General features: G+C 38.5%; 1 protein-coding gene across 1 annotated transcript in view; it reads right to left on the bottom strand.

Annotated features, from left to right (window-relative positions):
* The window catches only part of NOL10 (nucleolar protein 10), an 86,106-nt gene that overhangs the window by 9,447 nt on the left and 54,667 nt on the right, over window positions 1-21,992 (bottom strand). The window contains exons 14-19 of the mRNA XM_036881668.2: window positions 20,078-20,204; window positions 16,399-16,478; window positions 16,128-16,226; window positions 14,524-14,613; window positions 7,676-7,849; window positions 7,186-7,433 (exon numbers count right to left, since the gene is read on the bottom strand). Of these exons, the coding sequence (XP_036737563.2) occupies window positions 7,186-7,433; window positions 7,676-7,849; window positions 14,524-14,613; window positions 16,128-16,226; window positions 16,399-16,478; window positions 20,078-20,204 (818 nt within the window). The remainder of the gene's footprint in view (window positions 1-7,185; window positions 7,434-7,675; window positions 7,850-14,523; window positions 14,614-16,127; window positions 16,227-16,398; window positions 16,479-20,077; window positions 20,205-21,992) is intronic.

The following is a 21,992-nucleotide window of genomic DNA, read 5'->3' as shown; positions in this document are numbered from 1 at the left end:
AATGACCTTATTTCCTCCATGAGAGGGTATATAAATTCTGGTTTTCCCTCAATGTACTTTCCGTGTACACTTGTAAGAACTTGTTCTGTCTAGGCTACACGGAAAGACAAGCAGAGTTTTAGAACGAGCCGTGGCAGGAGATCAGACGGGGCCCGAGTGTGGAGGTGCCGACATGAAAGCAAGTTCCACTTCCCTTCCTTTGAACGTCAGCTTACAGAATGTGGACGCTAACCAGCAGTTCCAAGGCCTGTAACTTGAGCATGAATTCAGTCAGAGATGATTTAAGAAGCAGACACCTGAAAAGTGTCTCTTGTAACAGAAGAATAAAACACAGAAGCCCACGCTGTGCGTCCTCAGTGCTTTGCCCAAGGCATCAGCCTGGGCAGAGGAGCCGTGCCCTCCCTGCGCACCCCTCACTCCGGCTTCTGTTCCCACCCAGGCCACAGGCACACAGCTCTGGGATACACTGCAATCGCTGTGTAAGGGTAAGAACTCTGGGGAACGATTTCACCATCACAAGATGAACAACACCCCCCATCACACACATCTGTGGGGCCTGCTAAGAAGGTAGATGTGGGCATGAGGAGACGGAAGGAGGAATTATTCAGTACAGGATGGAGAGGGCTGTGAGGGGAGAACGAGAATTACCAGCAGGCCTATCTTACAAGAGAAAAGAAAAATGAGCATGAACTCTAAGGGGAAACATCAAGTTAGATATTTATTAGATAGCCTAGGAAAGCTGAATCATTTATTTCTTTGAGGTTTTAAAACACACATGCACTAATAATTCTTTACTAAATTATTAAAATTATTTAATTAAAAATAATGCTCCTCAATGGAGAGCTTTTAATCACTTCATGTGGAAAGGGAGATGGGGTGGAAGTTAATACACATAAAGGCTGTGCTTTAGCATAACATTTACAAGAGTTACATTAACTCAAAATAAAGGAATCACCCCTCCATAGTCTACACCAAAGGGAAGAATGGAGAGATGGAATCCTCAGAAAAATAGCAAATTTCAAGAATTAAAAAATTTTCAGTACTTTGCTTTAAGTAAGTAACTGACAAACATTTATACATACTGCAAAGGTTATTGAAAACTCTATTTGCATATGTTATTCAAAGCCCTTATCTCAGGAGCTGTAAATTCATCCAACTATGAAATCAGATACCTCATCCAGTGGCTTAGTTGAAATTTAAAAAGATTCCTGATCTTCATACTTACTGCAAGGGTGGGGAAACAGGCACCCTGGTAAAAGGGCACAGCGCTCAAAGACATCTCCATGGTGAGGCAGCATATCTGTCACGTACCCTTTTTGTTCCAGTAAATTACAAAACTAGGTAGTTAGTATGTTCTAAATAAATTTTTGCACATGTGTATGTATTTATCACTGTGAAAAAGGTAAGAGGAAAACAAGAAACAACCTAACATCCCAAATTGAGGGATTTAATATTAATTTTATGGCCCATCTGTCTTATGAAATATTGATGCAGCCATCAGGCAGGCCTACATGTACTTACAAAGAAATGTTTCAAAACTATTATTAAATGAAAAGAGAAATTAATCAGCACTATGACTAGTAGGACACATTCAAGTCAACAACAGAAAAGCCAATGCATACACATGTGAGTGTGCGCATCAACAGGGCGATGGAATTCTAAACAGGCACACGCGGCAGTGGCCTTAGGGAGGGAGTGTGGGGGGCATGCAGAGACTGTCACCTTCTATTCTACATTTTAAGTACTACAATGAAAATATACTTATATATTACTGGAGTACATATTACTTGACTAATAAAAGATTATTTTTTCTAAGTGTAGGTTTGGAATTAAACTGCTTTCAAAATTAGATTTCAAAAACGCTTATATTAAAGCAAGCTTGCATTCCTGTAGTTTTCCTTCACCATCAGTGAGGAAGACTGCGGAGGAGTGAAGACGAGCCCTAGCGAATTCACAAAGTAGACACTGCTGCAGACGTGATAAGCAGCTCACCAAGAGCCACTAAACTTCCTGGTGAAGTTGAGTTCCTCAAACACATGGAATGCCTTAAAAATCTTTGAATTTCCAAGACCTAGGTGCATCCAAGAATGCTTTCCTAAACTGAACTGAAGGCTACCCACAAGGTAGTATTTATTATCCAGAAGAGGAGATCTCCTCAGCTACCGAAACTTAGAAAGCTGTCATCTAAGACTCTCTTCCTCCCCGGCTCACACACCGACGTCCCTGGGGCTCACATCACACCACCTGCAGGCCCTGACTGGCTGCCCCAGGTACCTGAGGAGGCTGCTGCGCCCAGAGCACTGACTGAGGCCAGCAAGCACCAACTTCCCAATCTTTTCACCTGTAAACGTAATTACTTCCACCCATCGCGACTTCTTTCCCTTGTGTCTCTGAATATGGAGTCCTTGTCCTTTTTGAGGCTATCTCCTTCATCTGTGCCCCTGGCCCTGTTTCCTCCTGATGGTTTCCAAGTCTGGTTGTCAATTTAGTCCCTTCTCTCATTTCTTTACTGTTTCCTTTCCACAGTTCATTCCTCTGCCTAAAAATCACATCTCTCAAGCTGAAAAAAATCTCCCCTATCAGGTTATCAGCTTTGACTCTTCCCTTTTAATGCTAAACTTCTTGGGAGAATCATCTACACTAACTGTTCACATATTTTCAAATCTCCACTCACTCATTTATCCACTGAAATCAGACACTTGGACTGTCTGCCTGAGAAACTGATCCCACCAAGACAATCTTCCTAATGGCCTTTTTTCAATGGACCTTCCCACTCCACCTGACCTTTGCACCATGCCCTCTGTGACATTCTCCACCTGCTTGGCTCTTTCCAGTTTTCCTCCAACCTTTCTGACAACTCTTTAGTAATTTCTACTGCCCATCTGTAAATCAGAATTCTTAGCCCTAGGCTATTAATATATCTGTGACAGCTCTTAAATTATATGTATTCTTTTATATCCATTTACGTTTTTCCAAACAGAGGTGTATGGTTTTTACCACAGACTCAGTAAAATTATTTGTCGTTCCTAAGGGCTCCTCTCTTAGCCCTCATGTCACCCTACACACTTATGGGAGTCTTTTTCATACTGTGGTTTCAATCACACAATAAAAGCTGGCATCTCTTAAACCGTATCTCTGCCCGCCTCCTACATTTCCATTTGTCTGCTGAACATTACCAAGACATCTGGACACCGGAGACTTGCTGTGCTGAATACCCAGCTCGATGCTTTCAGCTGGAAACCTGTTTTTCATTCTGTGTTCTTTATCTTGGTAGCAACACCACTAGACATTTCAATATCACCCCTGACTAATCCTTTCTCCTTTGATATTAAATCAGTAACCAGACAATGTTGCAGTGTACGCCCATTTCTCTTATTCTTAGACAGTCTTAGGGATAAGTTGGCTCTATGTCTGTCTACTTCTTCCCTCCCCACGGTCCAGGCTGTCATCATTTCCGACTGGGACTGACATATAGTCTGTTAGCTGAGCCCAGGTGCCCACTTTCTCTCTAAAACTGAGATACATCATTAACATTTTCTGGGTAATAGGGACTTCTTATATCTATGTTTTTCTTTTTATTTTCTACATTTTATTACTTTATTTTCTACTGCTTTTATTACGTAAGCATTTATACAATTGGTGGATGGGTTTGGAAGAGATTTGATCGTACTAATGTTAGCTTAAAAACCCTCTGAGGCTCTCTAGCACATGGCTGGGGCCTCGTCCACCACGGTGCCCCTCACTCATGCGATGCCCTGGGGCCGCATCGGCCCTCCCTCGGCGCCCACACAGCAGTCCTTCAGCCACGCTGCTCCCTGTCCAGAACGCCACCCTCCTCCCTGCTTCCAGTGCTCATCTTTTCATCATTCAAAAGACCAGTTGCAGTGTGACCTCTTGCAAAGATTTCCTTAAATCTCCAAAAATTAAACCCCTTTCTTTCTTCTGCACTTTCATGTGCCCTTAACAGCTCACACAGTGTTGGCTAGAATATGAAAGCTACAGGTATGTAAGCTGTGCCTTCCTTTCCACTCCCGGGTCTAGGACAACACCTTGATCACACTAGGCCCTCAGTGAACATTTGATTGAATGACTGGGTGGAGAGGCTGGTAGGTGGGTGAATAAACTCACCAACAACGTATAGCTACTGTAAGACAGATACATATGTGTGACAGACATATGTACTTATCTAAAGCCACGTTATTATGCCAAGCAGAGGACCGCGTTAGAATTTACTATTCACTTTTTCCTTTATGGAAATAGTTTTAAAGCTGGGCAATTCCAAGTGAACATTTAAACATAATATACTCAATTTTGATGTGTTTTATTGATTGCCTTGTGGTAACTCGCAGAATAAACATAAGGCGTCACTTCAGTTCTCTGAAAGATAATGGTCCAATGCTTCATTAAGTAATATTAAGATATTGCAAGTTCAGGATTTGCCAAAATAATCAAGTCAAGGCTAGAATTCAATAAGCACTCTGCCAAAACACCAGCAAACTGCAGGCTATTCATAGCAAAGGGTTATTACTTTAAGCAGTAAGATTTTTCTTTTAAGCTCATATACGTATTATTATTTACATAGCTGTTCTCAAGAAAATTATTTAACTTAGTGATATTTAACTTAATAAGAATGTTTAATTGTAGTGCATTAACTTAGCTAGTATTTACTCGTGAAATCCTAAATTTTTATCCCTTTTGTTTTTACATTAATATCCTGCTAAAACTCACACGCAGCCCAAGAAGGTGAAGTGAGTTCAGTCATGCCTCCCACCCCACGCCATGGCCTCCTTCAATCATGTTTACACTAAAAGAAACTGCTCCCAGATTTTTCTGGTCAATAGTTGGGAGTAAATGAGTTTTTTTTTTCAGGAGATCTTAAAAGGGTAACTTCCCAAATTGCCTGACAGGTAGCTAAGGTATGGAAGATTCATGCTTTCACAAGGACAGCTTCACAGTACCTTTCACTGTACCTGCTTGGGCCTAGGTACTGATTCAGGAGCCAGGGATAAAGTAAGTAAAACAAGGCGAAAACAGCAGATAATCTAACAAAGAAATACATCCCACAGAATCAGAATACCAGAAACAAGTGGTCTTCCCTCTGTTTCTGAATAGGATCTGACTGGGACTCCAAATAAAATATTTCATAATAAGAGCTATATAAAAAGTGAAATTACACACACAGAGTGTAAAATGGAGCAGCCTCTTTGAAAAACAGTTTGGCAGTTTCTCAAAAGGTTAAACACAACATTACCATGTGACCATCAATTCTGCTCCTAGGTACATAGGAGAAATGAAAACTTATGTTCATGTAAAAACATATGCAAAAATGTTCACCACAGTGCTATCTGTAGTGGCCAGAAAGTGAAAACAACCCAAACACCCACCAACTGATAAATGGTTAAACACAACGTGGTATATCCATACACTGAAATATCATTTGGCAATAAAAACGAGTATCATTTGGCAATAAAAACTGACACATGCTACCGCATGCATGAACATTTAAAACATTATGCTGGTAAAAGAAGCCAGACAAAATGTCATATATTGTATGATTCTATTTATACGAAATGTCAGAATAGGCAAAGCTATAGAGACAGAAAGTAGATGAGTGGTGGCTTGGGGATGGGGTGGGTGGGGCAAGCAGGAGTGAATGCCAATGGGGAATGAATGGAGTGTTGTTTGGGGGAGACCAAAGTCTAAAATTGACTGTGGTGATGGCTGCACAACATTGTGAATATGCTAAAAAACAATGAATTACACACTTTTAAGTACGTGAATTGTGTGTTATATAAATTGTATCTTAAGAAAATTGCCATTTAAAAAAGTTAGCTCGTTAGGTCTTCAAAAGACATCAAGTCTATTACTAGATTCTTTACTCACCAAAAAGATGTGTATCTTTTGTTAATTAGTCAAGCCATTGCTGGATTCTAAGTTGAAAGATTCACTTAACACTTGTTGTCCCAGATATATGCTAGGAGCTGGTGAGATAATGATGAATGGGCACATCTCCATTCCAGAAACAAGTCCGCCTGTCCATGAGTGCCCTCCCCGCCTTTGCCCCTTTCCTCCATCAGAAAAACCACATTTTCCTCATCGGGAAGCTGGGAGCTGAGGAAGTATACGGTGCAAAGCTGGTACTGCCCCTGACCTAACACTTCATCTATCCTGCCCATCTCTTCCTCCTCTGTCCCTGCTGGCTCCCCAGACCTCCAGGCTCTTCTTTCCAGATTATCTATTGCCACCATCTATTATGTTCAAATCTTGTCTATTAATACTTCGCCTAGAAATTCTCAGAGACTCCCTAACTTAGAGCTTATACACAGTTTGGACTTGAATACCTAACTTTTTCCTTAGACACCTGACAACTGAAACTGTTCAAATAATACCATTTTTTCCCCAAAGGTTGAACTTTTTCTTCTGGTGGTAAAATATATGTAACATATAACTTATTATTTTAACTGTTTTTAAAACGGGCAAATCAGTGGGCATCCACACTTGTGCAACGATCACCACTATCCATTTCCAGAACTTGTTACCATTCTGAATTGAAACTCTGTACCCCTCACGACACAGCCTCGTGTATCCTCATTCCCCCTCCTCCTGTCCTTGGCAATCACTGTTCTACTTTCCATGTATTTCATTAGTGCAGACTATCACTCATCCTAATCTCTCAATTTTCTAGTAAGAAGCTTAAAATATCTGGCAAATTTTCCCAGTGACCTTCTCAATAATAGGTAAACTGAGCTGGAGGTAAACATGATTGAAATTGTAATTTTTAAAAATAAATTTTTGTTAAGAGCCAAAGAATTTGTTACCTCTTCATTACCACTGTATAAAAGACTACTGACCTGTAGGGCATAGAATAAGATACATTACCTGTAGATTAGGGAACCTGACGGGAAAAAAAACAAGGACAAGAGTGGCTTTGGCAGCATCAAAGAGTTCTAAGTATAGCTGTCAACACTCATAGGGCTAGATCCTGTATCTTACTCTATGTAAACTCTCCCTACAAAAACTGTTAAAAATATTGACCCTAAAGACCAGTGTACTTCCCCTCAGGTCTGAGGTGCTTCCCTCACATTAACTCCAAAGATCAAAATGTCATCTTCAAGGCGACGTGCCAGCAAGGACGAGCACACTCGACAACGGTCAAGTCATCACTGAGAATGCAGTATTACTCACTTCATCAACTTCTGCTTTGTGGCAGAATCTTTGAAGCTTCTGAATTCTTCTCCGGCTTTGATCTCATAAAACTGGGGCTGGAGGACCGTCTGCTGGTCCTCCCTACGCTGTTCCTGCCGCCTCCCCCTTTCCTCCTGCTGGAGCAGTCTGCGCTGTTTCCTGACCTCTTCAACCCAGCCTTTCTCATCATCGGAACTCTCGGAACTTTCTGCATCACTTGGCTTTCCTTCCGGTTCTTCCTCCTCTTCCTGAAAATAAAAATAGTAAGAAGCAGCCCCTTTCCCCCAACCAAACACTGACCCGTTATTTTCCTCTAAACAGCATTAGCCCACCAGAGTTCATGACATCTCATGCATAGGAAAGAAAATGCCTCTGATTAAAGCAGAAACACTCCTAAGCTGATGGCCACACAAGTTATAACTCAAGTATACTCGGAAAACTTTATGTGAAAGAAACAGCAGCAAATTCTAAATAATAAAGAGTATGTTACCTTTTCATGAATCTCTTGTTGCTCTAAGAGTCTTAATTTCTTCTTCCTTTTTTCACTAATTTTTGAAACAAGTGGATTCAAAAGCCTAAATTCTTCACTCTCTTCATCTACTTGGAAATCAGGGTTCTCAAACATAACTTTAAATCGATCATCGGCGAGTATGTTAGGAAGGCTCTAGAAGAAACAGAATGTAGTCAGAGACAGACTAATACCATATGATTTCACTTATATGTGGAATCTGAAAAACAAATGAACAAATAAAAAAATCCTGAAATGGACTCATAAACACAAAGAACAGACTGGTGGTTACTACAGGGGAGGGGAGCAGGGGGATGGATGAAATAGGTGAAAGGAAAAGAAATTAGTGAGAATGTTTGATATCTTGATCTGGGCGATGGTTACATGAGTGTATACACATGTCAAAATTTAGCAAGCTGTACACTAAGATTTGTTCATTTTATTGTATGTACCTCAACATAAAATTGAAAAAGATCATTAAAAAGAAAAAAGAAAAATCTAAAAATCTAAAGTTAATATCTGAGTAAAACCTGACCAGAAAGATGGCTTAAAAACATTTCACTCAATTCTAAATTAATGAACTGCGATAAAGTGTAATTTATTATAAAATTCCTTTAGAATTAGTTTCCAGAACTTTCTAATTGCCTCTGGGTTTTATCTCCAACCCCAAACAAATTCCAGTAATGCATTTCACAGGTGATGTGTATTAGTTGGCCATTATACATAATGGACTAAGAATGAGCCTTTCTGGTTAACTTTACACTTAATACATTATAAAGAATTTTCTTCAATTAACATTTTCAATGCAAAAAAACTTTTCAAGAAAATACATGTTTTTGAAACATGGCTTTTTAAGTTTGGCCACTATACCAAATTAAAATTAGTGAGTTTTCAACTTCATATTCCAAAATTGGGAGAGGAAATATACATATCAATAAAAGCCAAGAATTAACATGGTGGGGAGCAGGCGGTGTAAGTTTACTGACTCCAACTGAGGTATTTGGAAACATAAAGAACATATCCATCACTTATAGGACAGATAGCCTCACTGATTTCTTCCCCCTAGACTATTTAATTGCTCTCAAAGGCCAAAGGAGAAGACTCTGTCATTTTTGACATAATAAAACCACTATTGGGACCCATTTGGATAGCCTGGGAGTGACATACTAAGTTCCATTTTATTTGTACCATTTTTGAAAAGAAAGTTTACTAGAATGAATTGTAAACTTATCTGTTCATGTAAACAAATGACAACCTTATACACTCAGGGCTTTCCTATGTATCTTACCTGCTACAGGCTTGGAAACCAGATGAATCAACCTACTTAATGTGGTTTTGCAAAGCAGAGTAAACAGCCTAACATAGGCTAAAAAAGCTAAACTGTTTGCAGTGGACTCCAGCTCTACTGAATGGACTTTATTTTACTGACTGCTTTCCACTACTGAGAGCAAATATAGTTGTGAGTAGCTAACTTCTCAATGTTGTGCTTGTATAGTAGAGCTATACAAAAATTTGGTAAAACATGAGACATTAAGGAACTTGGGCTGTTTATAACTTGTATGTACCTAAAACATGATAAACCCTTACCTAAAATCCTTTAATATACTGAATATATACTTAAGAGATATTGAACAAGTCTTCTCTGATTAAATATCATCTCCAAGACAGACTTAGGTTCAAGGAAGAAACAAAGACAGGTAAGATCTAGTTCCTGATCCCAAGAAATAGGCTCCCAATCTAATAAGAAAGAAAAAAGCCCTGCATGCTACCAGGCACCATATGAAGGAGATGAAACAGAGCTGACAGCACTCTAGGAACAGAGAGGTAAAAAGTAATTCCAGCAAGAGACTCTCAGAAGGGTTCTTGGGGATGTGGCATCTGGGAAAAGGCTTGAAAAGATGAACAGGTTTGAAGAGACAGAAATTTAAAGGCACTTCCAGCTTACCGATGAGTGGCGAGCAGTCTGATGCTGCAAGAATAACGGCAAAATTTGAAAGCGCATTTTTTGATGAGGCCACGCTGTAAAGGATTTTAAACACCATGACCTTTATTCTGAAGGTAAGGGGAAACTACTCAGGAAGAAGAGGACGACGAGGAGGAAGCGGACACAAGCATGCTTCCAGACCTTCAGATGCCGAAGACAGCTCTGCTCGGAGAGTCCTGGGCATCTCGGTCTGTGACGGACTGTGGAGGGAGAGGCCGAGTCACCAGGAAGACCGAGAGGCCGCTTAGGAACCCGGAAGAGAGACAGGCCTGAATCAGGCACGGGAATCCAGGGGTGGGGATAAGTACTGTTTTAGGAAAGGATTATTGTGAGATATATTTCTAAGTCGTATTTCTAAGAGTTGATGGATAGCTATGAAGGAGATGGGGGGAGGAAGAGTGAAAAACATGGTTAGAAATTTCTCGCAAGTCACTAACTTAGGTGACTAGAAAGCTGGTGATATCATGAGTTAGGATCCATCACTGGAGGTCATCAGAAAAAGTGGCGTAGGTGGAATGAAGTGTAAGAAATTATGTTCCAAGAATCCAAGATGTCCTACAGTTTGGGAATGGATAAATAAACTAGTACATTTGGACACTGGAATACTATTTCAGTGCTATAAAGAAATATGCTATCAAGCCATGAAAAGCCATCAAGGAAACTTAAATGCGTATTACTAAGTAAAAGAAGCCAATCTGGAAAGGCTGTATACGTATAACCCCAACTACTTGGCACTGTGGAAAAGGTGAAACAACGGAGGCAGTGAAAACATCAGCAGTTGCCAGGGGTCAGCAGGGAGGGAGGAGCAGCCGGAGCAGAGAGGAGCTTTTGGGCACTGAAAATGTGCTGTATGATATGTTAATGATGGATACACATCACTATACATTTGCTTAAACGCAGAATGACCACCACCAAAAGTGAAGACTAATGTAAACAAAGGACTCTGGGTGATAATGACAGGTCGGTGCAGATTCACCAATTACAACAAATGTACCCCCTAGTGGGCGGCTGTGGGGGAGGCTGTGCACTGGTTGGGGCAGTGGTATGTGGAAAAGCCCTGTACTTTGCCCTCAATTTTGCCATGAAGTTAAATCTGCTGTAAATTTTTTTGTTTAAATTCCAGTGAATGAAAAAGATTAACAAGGAAGAGCAAATTATGTTCCCTTTAAGACTGGTTAAGTCTATGGTTCAAGGGGAATGTCATTTGGATTCTGATGGACACCATTAGGGGCCTAGGGCCAAGGCACCAACCAGGTGTCTGGAGAGTGGAAGTGGCTAAACTGCATAAATTTTAGAATTATCTGTAAATAAAACATAGGTGATATTGCCAAAGACCCAAATATTTGAAATGAATAGCTATTAGCCTATAATACATTTTCAGATAAGGAAATAAAATAAAACCCAAGGGAAATTTTTTCCTTTTCATCTTGCTGCATTTATTAAATTGTATTTTTAAAATAACAGAAACATGTTAAAAAAGAGTATGTTACTAGTATTCTTAAGTTTTTTCTTAATGTAAAACAAATAAATTGCATTGCCTAATAGCAAGTATGCTTTGGATGAACAATTATAAAATAAAAACTCTGTGATCCAGCCGTAAAAATATTTCCCCTAGTAGTTTTCACAGCTGTCTTAAAAAAACAAAGTAGGATGAGATGTTATTAGCGATGTTCTACAGTAGTTTAAAAGCGTTTGGCTAGTGATCTGCCCTAGAATCACTAGAGAAGTTACCTTTTTTACCCATCCAGGAGAAGTGCGTTCACTAAGACTAAGGCAATAGTGACAACTTGGAAGACAAGGCCAACAGCCAGGAAATGCCACTGGTAAGAATGACCAAAACTCAGACCCTTAGCAATCAAAAGGACCACCGATGCCATACCTCTCCAAGCTACCTGTGCATAGTGGGAGTTCAACCACATCTGTTGAAAGACTAAATGAATTAATTCTTAATTAGAATTAATAGCACCAAATTTTAAAGTTTGGATAAAGTCTAGATAATGCATCTTGACATGATGTGGTAGGTCACTTCCTACTGTCGCTCTAACATCAACTCAATGTTAAACATCTGATTACACTGATGGGGGGAAGCATTATCAGGGGAAGCAATATTTGGAAACTTATTTCACTGTCTGCTTCCATGGAATTTCAGTGGATGCCAGAGCAAGACGTAACTGAAGCATACTGACTTGCAAATTAGGAGTTATCAGAGCTATTAAAGCTTTTGAGGGTTGCAAGAGCTTAGATCAAGGGCAAGACTAATGAACTGCTGATGGATTTAACAAGTCTTTCAAGTATTCTTTACAATATGAAGGATTCTTTCCTTAATTCATGAAGGGTTCTGAAGATCTTCATTTTAATTAGACAACATTGTTAAAACAACAAATCTTACAAACTTTGTTTAATAGCAGTCTCAGATTTTTAGAGGATTGTATTTAAGTATTTCTGGAAAGAAACCAAGCTCTGATAAAAGGGCCTCATTTTGGCCAGCAAGCTACCAAAAAGGAAATTAGGGGCACGTTTTACAAATACCGCTTTCTAGCAGAATTTTCTCACGTAACATAGCTACAAAAATAGCAACTCCAGCTTCCAAGAGCTGGAGAGAAACTGCTGTTTTGATGAAAGAAGATATGAATTTCTAAGGTTTTTCCTCCCTGTGCTTGCAGGGGTGATTCTTTCTTTACAGGGTGACCCTACTAATATTTTGACAAAATTGTTTAAAGGCACAGATAACTGTGCCATTGACTTAAGACCACTTTGCCTGTTTTCAAAATGGTCATTTTTCCGTCCTGCACTACTGTGTTATGACCTTCTCCAGCTGCCCCAGCCTCAAGAAAAGTCTGCCAAAAGAAGGGATAGAGAAAGCAAGGGGAACTTTCCCACATCTTTATAATCACAAAGGCCTTTAAAAAGGCTCTGGAACACTGCACACCCGAGGCACAGGATTAAAATTAAATTTTAATTTAACTGTCCTACCCCTCTCTATAACATCAAGGGTAATGATAAGGCCTCACAAGCATGAAACAGATAGGAATGCATATATCTGCAGCCTAAATGAGCTCCACTCTCTTCCTATGGAAGCTTTAGGGCATTGTAAATCCAAAGATCACTTGCATTTAGCTTGTAAAATGACATTATGAAGCTGAGAAGTTACCTCCCTAATCTTCCTCAGGCCTAGCAAGAAAATCAGTGTGAGTATTCTGAGAAACTCAACAGAGCAGAAAGTACTTATCTTTTATACACTTTAAGATAAACACAGACATTTAACACACTGATGTCAATTAAAAAGGTGCACAGCCATAGCACATAGATAGAAACATACATAAAAAGTTTAAGTAATTGTTTCAATGTTGGGAACATAAAAGCCACCTATGTATTTACTTAAGGAAGGCATCTAAAAATTAAGATTTAAATAACGTATTAAAAGAATGTACTAGACCAGAATGCCAGGGCACAGAGAGGCAGGGGAAGCAGAGACTAGCAGGGAGCACTACATGTGAGTCCCTCAGAAATCACCGACCAAGGTTGCTCTCTCTGGGCCTGCTGGCCACAGAAGCATGGCCCAGGGAAGCTGGCGGTCACCCGGACGACACACTGAGCATGGGGCCAGAAACAAGGCCCTTGAGCTGTAGTCCTCAGCCATCACTCGAGAGAGTGGAACAAATACAAACATGCAGAGAGCTCGTTTATTTCCTGTTCACTCACCCAGTCAGAAACTAGAGAGCAGAGAAAAAAGAAATGAGGACACAAAAACTTACTAACAGCGCGACATAGCTGGCCCAAAGTGGCAAGCCAGGCCATTAATTCATCAGCAGTGACCTTCTGAAGAGAGAGCTGATCTTTACCGTTCTAGTGGTCACCGAGCTTGGTCACCTGCCTGCCTGGTGTGAGCACGGGGAAAACGGCATGGCGGGCGGGCATGGGGGACATAATGAGGAAGTTTTTACACACCTGAGAAAATTAGTAAATCTCCTCTTGTCTTGATAATATCAGCCAAATGAAGCACTAAGTTTTATTTGCTTTATGACCTATCTTCATCTATTTTCACATTAGCAAATGAAGGCAGGGAGCAGTTACATGTCAAAGTCCATGCTCCCAATAACGCCAAGTCTAAATAAAAACTGGTTACTTCTAGATTATAAACAAACCTAGTTAGTACAAAGAACAACAATAAACAACGTAAATATTTAACAAGACAAGGATTAAGTAAATTGTAACACATCCATAAGATAGAATATGCAGGTATCAAAAATATTTACAAAGAAGTTTTAATAAAATGGAAAACTATTTGTGTTATTTTATAGAACTAGGATAAATATTTTTAATATACATTATCTTGCTATTATGGTTTATAATTTTAAGAGAAATAAGACTAGAGGAAATTCACTAAAAAAATTTTTTTTTATTAAGGTATCATTGATGGACACTCTTAGGAAGGTTTCACATGAAAAACACTGAACACTGTGGTCACTACATTCACCCATATTATCAAGTCTCCTCCACATTCCACCGCAGTCACTGTCCATCAGTGTAGTAAGATGCCACAGAGGCACTATTTGTCTTCTCTGTGCTACACTGTCTTTCCTGGGACCCCCCCACACCATGTGAACTGCACTAAAATATTAATGCTGCCTTGCTCTGGTCAGAATCAAATGGGTGACTTCCTTCCATCTATTTTACAAATTTCCCATATTGAGCATATTCTATCCTATAAGCAGAAAAAAAGAGTAAGAAAAACACTATATGCATTTTTCAAGAAGAAAAAATAAAAAACAGACATTTACAAGTTACTATTAAGAAAATACAGAAACAATTTTATCAAAATTTTCTCTGCCTTATAGAATCTTACCTTAACTTTCTTTTTCCATGTAGATTTTTTCTTCTCCTCTTCTTCCTCGATTAATTTAAGTGCCAGCTCTTTGTTAACTTTTGGCAATTTCTAGTCGGAAAAAAAAAGGCTGTACTGAAATACCTGTATCTTGGCTTTAAAGGTTAACAGTTCTGTAAAGAATATAACCTCACAAATAGAAAATATCTAACTCTTATTTCACATTTCATTACCCCAAGTAGGAAATAATGTGGTTAATGGCACAAAAACAGCAACCTCCGCTGCTGGGAGGCCCCCTCACCTGGCCTCTCCCTGTTGGGCTGAGCAGGAAGCTGGGAGAAGCTGCATTTGGCCGAGGTCAGCCTCAGTGGGTACAGTCCCCTGATTAGCAGCAGCCAGTAGGCCTGGTACGGTAGCCTCTGGCTAGAGGTGCAAGGAACCCCTCAAATGCCACTAGTAATGCTAACTGCACTATTTTCTGCTCCTGAAATGGCAAATTTCTAAGGAGAATTCTGCATATGAGTCTGGCAACTTTCAGGAAAAAGTTACATTCTTTTTTGTCTGTTACCAATTAATGCTTTATGTTCCACAGAAAAGTAAAATACAACTTTGATGATACTGCAAAGAGCTGAGACAAAAGTACTTCATACCCTAGCCCAACTGTGCCAATGTACACACATTCACTGCTCTTAAAAACATACTCTGGAAAACGGAGAAAATGGTCATGTTCCTTGTACTCAAATTATGTGTATAGACATATATATACACGTGTGCGTGTTTGTGTGTGTTCTGCTCATGTTCACTTAGACATGGTTGCATCATGTGCTGGTCAATCTTAATCAAGAGAGGCTGCTAGAGAGACTGCAAGGCAGAAGGTGAGAAGGGACCTGCCCTCCCTTCCTATTGCTGTTGGGCTGGCATCACATGTCAACAGTTCTCCATGCTGGCAGCACCAGGTGCTTCCAGCAGGGCGGGCAAGTCCCATTTACAGTTTTCTGACATTCCCTGGAGTGGCCTCATCCTAACTCGAGGGCCCCAGAACAGGCAGGCAGCCTTCCGTTGAGGTTTGGGTCCCAGTTCCCCAGCCCTGCCTCTTCTTTGTTGCCCAGGGTGGAGCGGTAGCTCCTGCAGCCACTGCCTCAGATATCACACCTTAAGTGTTTTTGCTTTTCAGTTCTCTACCTGATAAACAATTTTTTACATTAAATTCTATTAATAGAATGTGCGATCTGACTTCCATCTGACCCTGACACAGTCTAGTGGCCATCTGCCATGATCCAAGGGGACAGCCTGGGATACCGCCCAAGGTCATAAGAACCAGGGGGTAGAAAGCCCTGACTCTCCAAACACTGAAAACCCATCTGGAAACCCCACCAGATTTTCTTGACAGGGCTGCAGTGTCTGTCCATCTGGCATCATTTCCCACAATACCAATACCATGGAGTCCATAACGAAAAAATTCTAAAGAGTACCCACCATCACAACAAATAAAATACACCAAAATAGTAGTAAAAGATGTAAACTAAGAATAGAAAAATCAGGAAATGGATGGCCAGTTTCTTTGGAATAGTGATAAAAATTCTGTACTTTTCTCTAGTAAATTCAGTGGTTAGTACAATGATTACCTTTAACTGGACTCTCTGTGCACGTGTTTCTTCGATCTTCTGCCGGATCTTATCTTTCCTATATTCTTCATAAGCAAATGGATTTACCATCAATTTCACCTTTTCGAAATGGGGAAAAAAAGTTAAAAGAACAGAATGCTCCATATGCACTATGACTATTATGCCAAAGAAGAGATATCTTATAAAGCATAAGCATGTTTTATGAAAATGCAAGTAAGTAGAGCAGAAATGGCTCATTAATCACTAAAATAAAGTGTAGTTTTGTATTTACCTTGTGATAGAGTCTTATATCCATGAAAAATCCATGCATATATGCCCGGAGAAAAGGTGAGCCGATGAGATGTGTGAGCCCTGAGGAAAGTCAATCAGAAGAGGGCAGATTATTATGAAATCTTGATTAAAACTGAACAGTGTTTCTTGGATTATAGTAAGATTTCACTTCTGAGTAAAAATTTAATGATTAGAATAATTCATCTTCAATAACTATGGAGAAAAATTTAATTCACATCAAGCAATATCACCCTTACTTATTATAAACGTAATGCTAAGTGTAAAAATGAAAGAAAGAGTCCTTATGAACTATGACAGACGGGCAAAGTTTTCATACTAGTGGAACAGTTAGGGGTGGGGAGCAGGCACAGTGCTATCGCCTGTATTTCCAAAAGCAAAGGACTCTGTCATAACAATAATGTAGAAAGGACATTTTCTCTCCTAAGAACAGGTGACAAATTTATAGCAACATATGTAAACACACATGTGCACATTAACATATACATTATATATACACACACTTCATTGTAGATGAATGAAAAGTTCACTGACAATGGGTGTTTGGGAACCCAGCCTTGAACAATAGCTTTCACCAGCTTTCCTGGCTTTGGTGGATTACATTTAGAATTACTGGTGTTAGTGGTCACGTAAGGATAATCTCTCTGCCTATGTCATAGAAATTACTTTATTTATTAATTGCAGATACACAGAGAAAGATGATGAGCATATATATCTTCAAAACTGGACCACAGGGAATATACACACATGAAGCACAGCTTTTGCTGATTAAAATACCAAAAAGGAAAAATTAAATTTAGAATAATCTCAGAAACAATTGTAAGACTTGGTCAGAAAAATACTTTCCTAGAATGTGTTAGGTTAATAAACCTACAGGATTTTGCATTTTCACAGTGGAATCTTAAGAAGAAAAAAACATGGCTGAAGCATCCATCACTAAATGTCCAATGCACAATATGCATTTATGCAGTTGTACAAATGTTTTTATTATATAACTTTTCCTTAGAATGACTGACCTGATTAATCATCAGACTGTAAAATACAGTTGACCTTTGAACAACATGGGTTTGAACCATATGGGTCCACTTATATGGGGACTGTTTTCAATAAATATATTGGAAACATTTTTGGAGAGTTGAGACAATTTGAAAAAACGTTTTCTTTTCTCTAGCTTACTTTATTGTAAGGATACACTATTTAACACAGATATAAAATATGTGTAAATCAACTGTTTATGTTATTGGTAGGCTTCTCGTCAACAGTAGGCTATTAGTAGTTAAGTTTTTGGGGAGTCAAAAGTTATACACAGATTTTCAACAGGACAGGGGGCTGGTACCCCTAACCCTATGTTGTTCAAGGGTCAACTGTGCATGCATCAATCACAGCAACAATAATTTTTGTTCCCTTTATTAAATGCATAAAACCAACATTTAGGTCATAAAATAAAAACCAAGCAAAACGTTTTTCAAGTTAAAATGATCCTAAACAGAGAATCTGATAGCAGCAGCATTTTCCATAGTTAGGTCAACAGAACACTAGTCCTGAGAGATCTTTTGAGGAAAAAAAAGGTTCTATGGTCAAGTAAGTTTGGGAAATGTTCATACTTTCCTTCCCCTCCTGTAGATTTACACTGTGCAATGATAATAAAGGCTGAAAAAGTCCGTAAGTAAAGAAACTGATAGAACTTTGTTTAACCTAGTATTTCCCAAACTTATTTGCCAGAAATCTTGTAAAATAATAATTAACACTCATTTATCACATTTGGACACTGTGCTGATACTTTTGAGGCATTATCTTATTCATTCCCCAAGCAACCCTATGGGTAGGTATCATTATTATGCCCATTTTATAAATGAGAAAAACCAAGGCATAATGAGGTTAAGTAAGTTGGCCAAATCATACAGACAGGAAGTGGTAGACATGGGACGTGGGATGTGAAAGCATGTCAGTCCCCCGCCATTGCCTATGACATTAGCCACTGTGCTGTCCATCCAGCACTTCTAACAAAAGTATTATTTCATGAAACATGTTTTGGGAAATACCATGCTATAGGATCTGCTAAAGTTCACGGCTGGGAAAAGTCAGAACTTGAAAATATTCAATGTTGTTATTGCTGCACTAAAAATAATCTTAAGACATAAGGTAAGTTAGTTACATAGGCCTTATCCACTTTTAAGAAAAATTATTTAAATGTTTTATATATAATGGTTGCAATCTACTGAAAAATGGTATCCATTTACATTTAAAAGATATTCATGTACATGAAAATACAAATAACAGTATAACTGTTATTTTGTTGAATATGATACCTATTTCCATAATCTAAAAAGTGGGCAATATGATTATATCTTAACAAAATGTTTGTTATAATGGCCTTCCTCACCCAAAACATACACAGTAAATGAGACTGAAAAAGCAAGCACCCAAAGTGAATTAAACACAGTAGTTTAAAAAAACCTACAACATAGCAATGACTTTAAGACTGTAGGTAAGTGTAACAAAAGCATATTTAACATTTATGTTCCAGATATTTAGGAAGGCACTTCAGTTGGAAGATCCTATTTTTACCCTATCTCATTCATAAGTCATTTAAAAAAGACTAATACAACTCTTTTCTTTTTAAGCACATTAAAATCTAAGAATTATTCTGATGGTAAATGGTAAAAAATGAATTCACCTGGATTAACTGCGCTATGAAATATAGCTTGAAAACAAAGTATAAGAACCTCTCAATCTATTTATTACATGATTCTATTTTCTTTTAATATTTAACTGCTATTGTACATCTTTTTATTCCAAAGACAACCACATTGACCAGACGTGTAAAGAATGGGTCCTGTACATTTTCCCACTCAGAATAATTTGCTATGTAGCTTTTTCCCAACAACAGAACAAGGTTAGCAAAATCTACTCTTTATTCCACAAACTAGTGCTAGGCAACTGGTATAAATATGCTCTTAGTATGGCTAAGTGAAGAGTGTGGACTCTAGGTTTAAACCTGAACCCTCACGTTTACTACCACTGAAGCCTTTGCAAATTATTTTCATCTTTCTGTGCCCCAGTTTTCTTATCTATAAAATGGAATCATTACAGTATCCCTCCCCATAGAGTTGTGAAGATTAAATGAGTTTTATGTAAAATATCAGAATATTGCCTGGCACATGGTAAGCCCTATGTAAGTGTTGACTATTAATAAGAGGCATTTCTTGATTTGTGACCTTTAAGCCTACAGTAACTATTAAGGTTCTACCAATTTGAAGATTCAATCTGTGGTTTCTAAGTTTTAGACAGGGTCTTTCATAAGCAAACCCTAAAAGGGAGCCAGAAACCATTTACCAGCAGTCTCCTAGGTATTTTCAAAACCTTATTACACTTAAATAGTACTTGACATATGTTTTTCTACATGTAGCTTGCATGCTAAAGAAAATCATTCTTCATTTAAGACACAAAAAAGCTTCACTCAGTTGAATTATCTGAACTTTTCTCTAAGCAAATATTACAAACTTGGCAATATATGTTTAATACCTGATTTGGCAGAAAGAGCTAAGATCTAGAAAATCAGATAAATGTGACTCCCCCAGTTCCAATCTCATGTTCAAAACCCCAAAAACAGCAAGTAGAAATAAAATAATCTTGTAAACATTTTATCATAATTTCTTTACCTAAATTTTCAAGGTCTTTCTTGGTGACAAATTTGTAATCATCATAAACTGTGCTTTCTGGATTCTCTTCCAATTCTTCTGTCAAGTTGTCTAAGAAGGAACACCACTTGGGAGCAGGGCCCAAAACCTGCCGGTGTGGATTCAAGGTTAGCAAATATATGTTCTCATGATGTCAACTAAGAGTTATTTATTTTACATCCAGATTTTCTTAAATATGATTTTAAAATCTGTGCTTCTATCAGAAGTTTTGAAAAAAACCTGCAACATGCATAATCAAGCACATAATGGAGAATAAAAGTAGGATGAACTTAGGCTTCTAAGGAAAAAATCAGTCTGGGATACAAAGGTATTAATGAATATTCTTACATTAGAGTTATCAAAATACAAACAAATAATTCAGGTATTTATAATAACATCCATCCATTATACATTACCTCTTTCACTCAAAACAGTTTTAGAAAGCATATTAATTACAAAATATATTTTTAGGTTGCCACTTATGACAAACAAAAGTCTAAAATGAGAATTACCTTTTTTCAAAGGTTTTCAACTAATTACTTGATAATTATACTCAATCTTGTACCGTCTGCTTTGATTCATTTAACTCACTAAAAATAAAAATTCTGTATATAGAATTCTTCAGACCTAATAAAAAATGGACTGCTAGGATTCACAAGTTAGTCCCAATGAAAGGCTGAGAAACAAAAGATTGAACAGAATTTATAACCAACTAATAACATATGAATAATTCAGTTTATAATACAACTATTACCATAAAACATTGTGATTGCTTTTTTCCTCTTTCGCTGTTGACACAAGTCTCTCCCAGCACAATGCCTTACCCAGTGAGGTCAAAGCTTGTCCCAAAGGAAACAAGGCTCACTCAGAGGGAAAGATAGTATTGAAATTCTCTCTGAATGGGAGGTTTTCAGAGGAGAGAATGCTAGGCTCTGATAAAATGGAACCTCTAGGGACTACCTGCCTGTGTATTTTGATAGTAACCAATTGTACAGGAAAAAAAATCATAATGGAAATTATTATATCTAGCTTAAACTTTTTGGAGAAAGGAAGGTAGGAGGAAGAGAGTTAAAGAAAAAATGGTACCTAATACCCTCTCCAACCAAAAAAAAGTAAGTGTTAGGTATGGTCATGCTAATTTAGCTGTATCATTTTGCCTCTTTAGGGTGATTCTCCACCCTCCACCCCACCGCCACACAAAGGAAATGGGGCTCATGAACATGAAAAACAAACTCCTAATGAGCATAAGAGAAGTTTCATATTAGCATAATCTATATAATCTTTAAACACAGAAGTAAAGGTTTTGATACATGAAGTGGTTTAACTAACCATAAAACACAAACCTTCAAGGAATGCAGGCCATTTTCAAAAATTCAATGTGGAATACTTTTTAAAGAAATTGCTGTGGTTTTAAGCAATTTTAGGGCAGTAGCTTGAAGTCAACAAATAACTGACACTGACTTCTAATACACATAAAGCACATGTAAGATCACTGATTGTGATCTCCTTGAAGTTGAAAATCTAGCTGGAGCAGAAAAGTGTGGGCACGTGTACACATGTGTACCTGGGCACACTCACTCAGTTGTATAAAGCAATGAACTGAGATTGTACTGAGCCCATGGGGAAGACAGGGCAGTCTGGGAGACTGACAAAGTGTATGTGAAGGGACTTCAGGTTGGAATGAACACATGAGCAAGAAGGAAAATCCTGGGGCACCTTCTGCAGGAGAGCAAGCTTAGGCACTTGCAGCTACCGGGGTCTTGGCTTCCCACGGCTCAATCAATCTGAAAATGCAAAGCTCTAGCACACACGGCCTAACACAGAAGAAGAAAATACAGGAAAGATGTACACTATTATCACTCTTTAAGAATGTAAGATCCAAGATATTGTCCTCTTG

The sequence above is a fragment of the Manis pentadactyla genome, chromosome 2 (assembly GCF_030020395.1).
Source record: "Manis pentadactyla isolate mManPen7 chromosome 2, mManPen7.hap1, whole genome shotgun sequence".
Taxonomy (NCBI): domain Eukaryota; kingdom Metazoa; phylum Chordata; class Mammalia; order Pholidota; family Manidae; genus Manis; species Manis pentadactyla.
The sequence above is the reverse complement of the archived record's forward strand: the minus strand, read 5'-3'. Positions and strand labels throughout refer to the sequence as shown.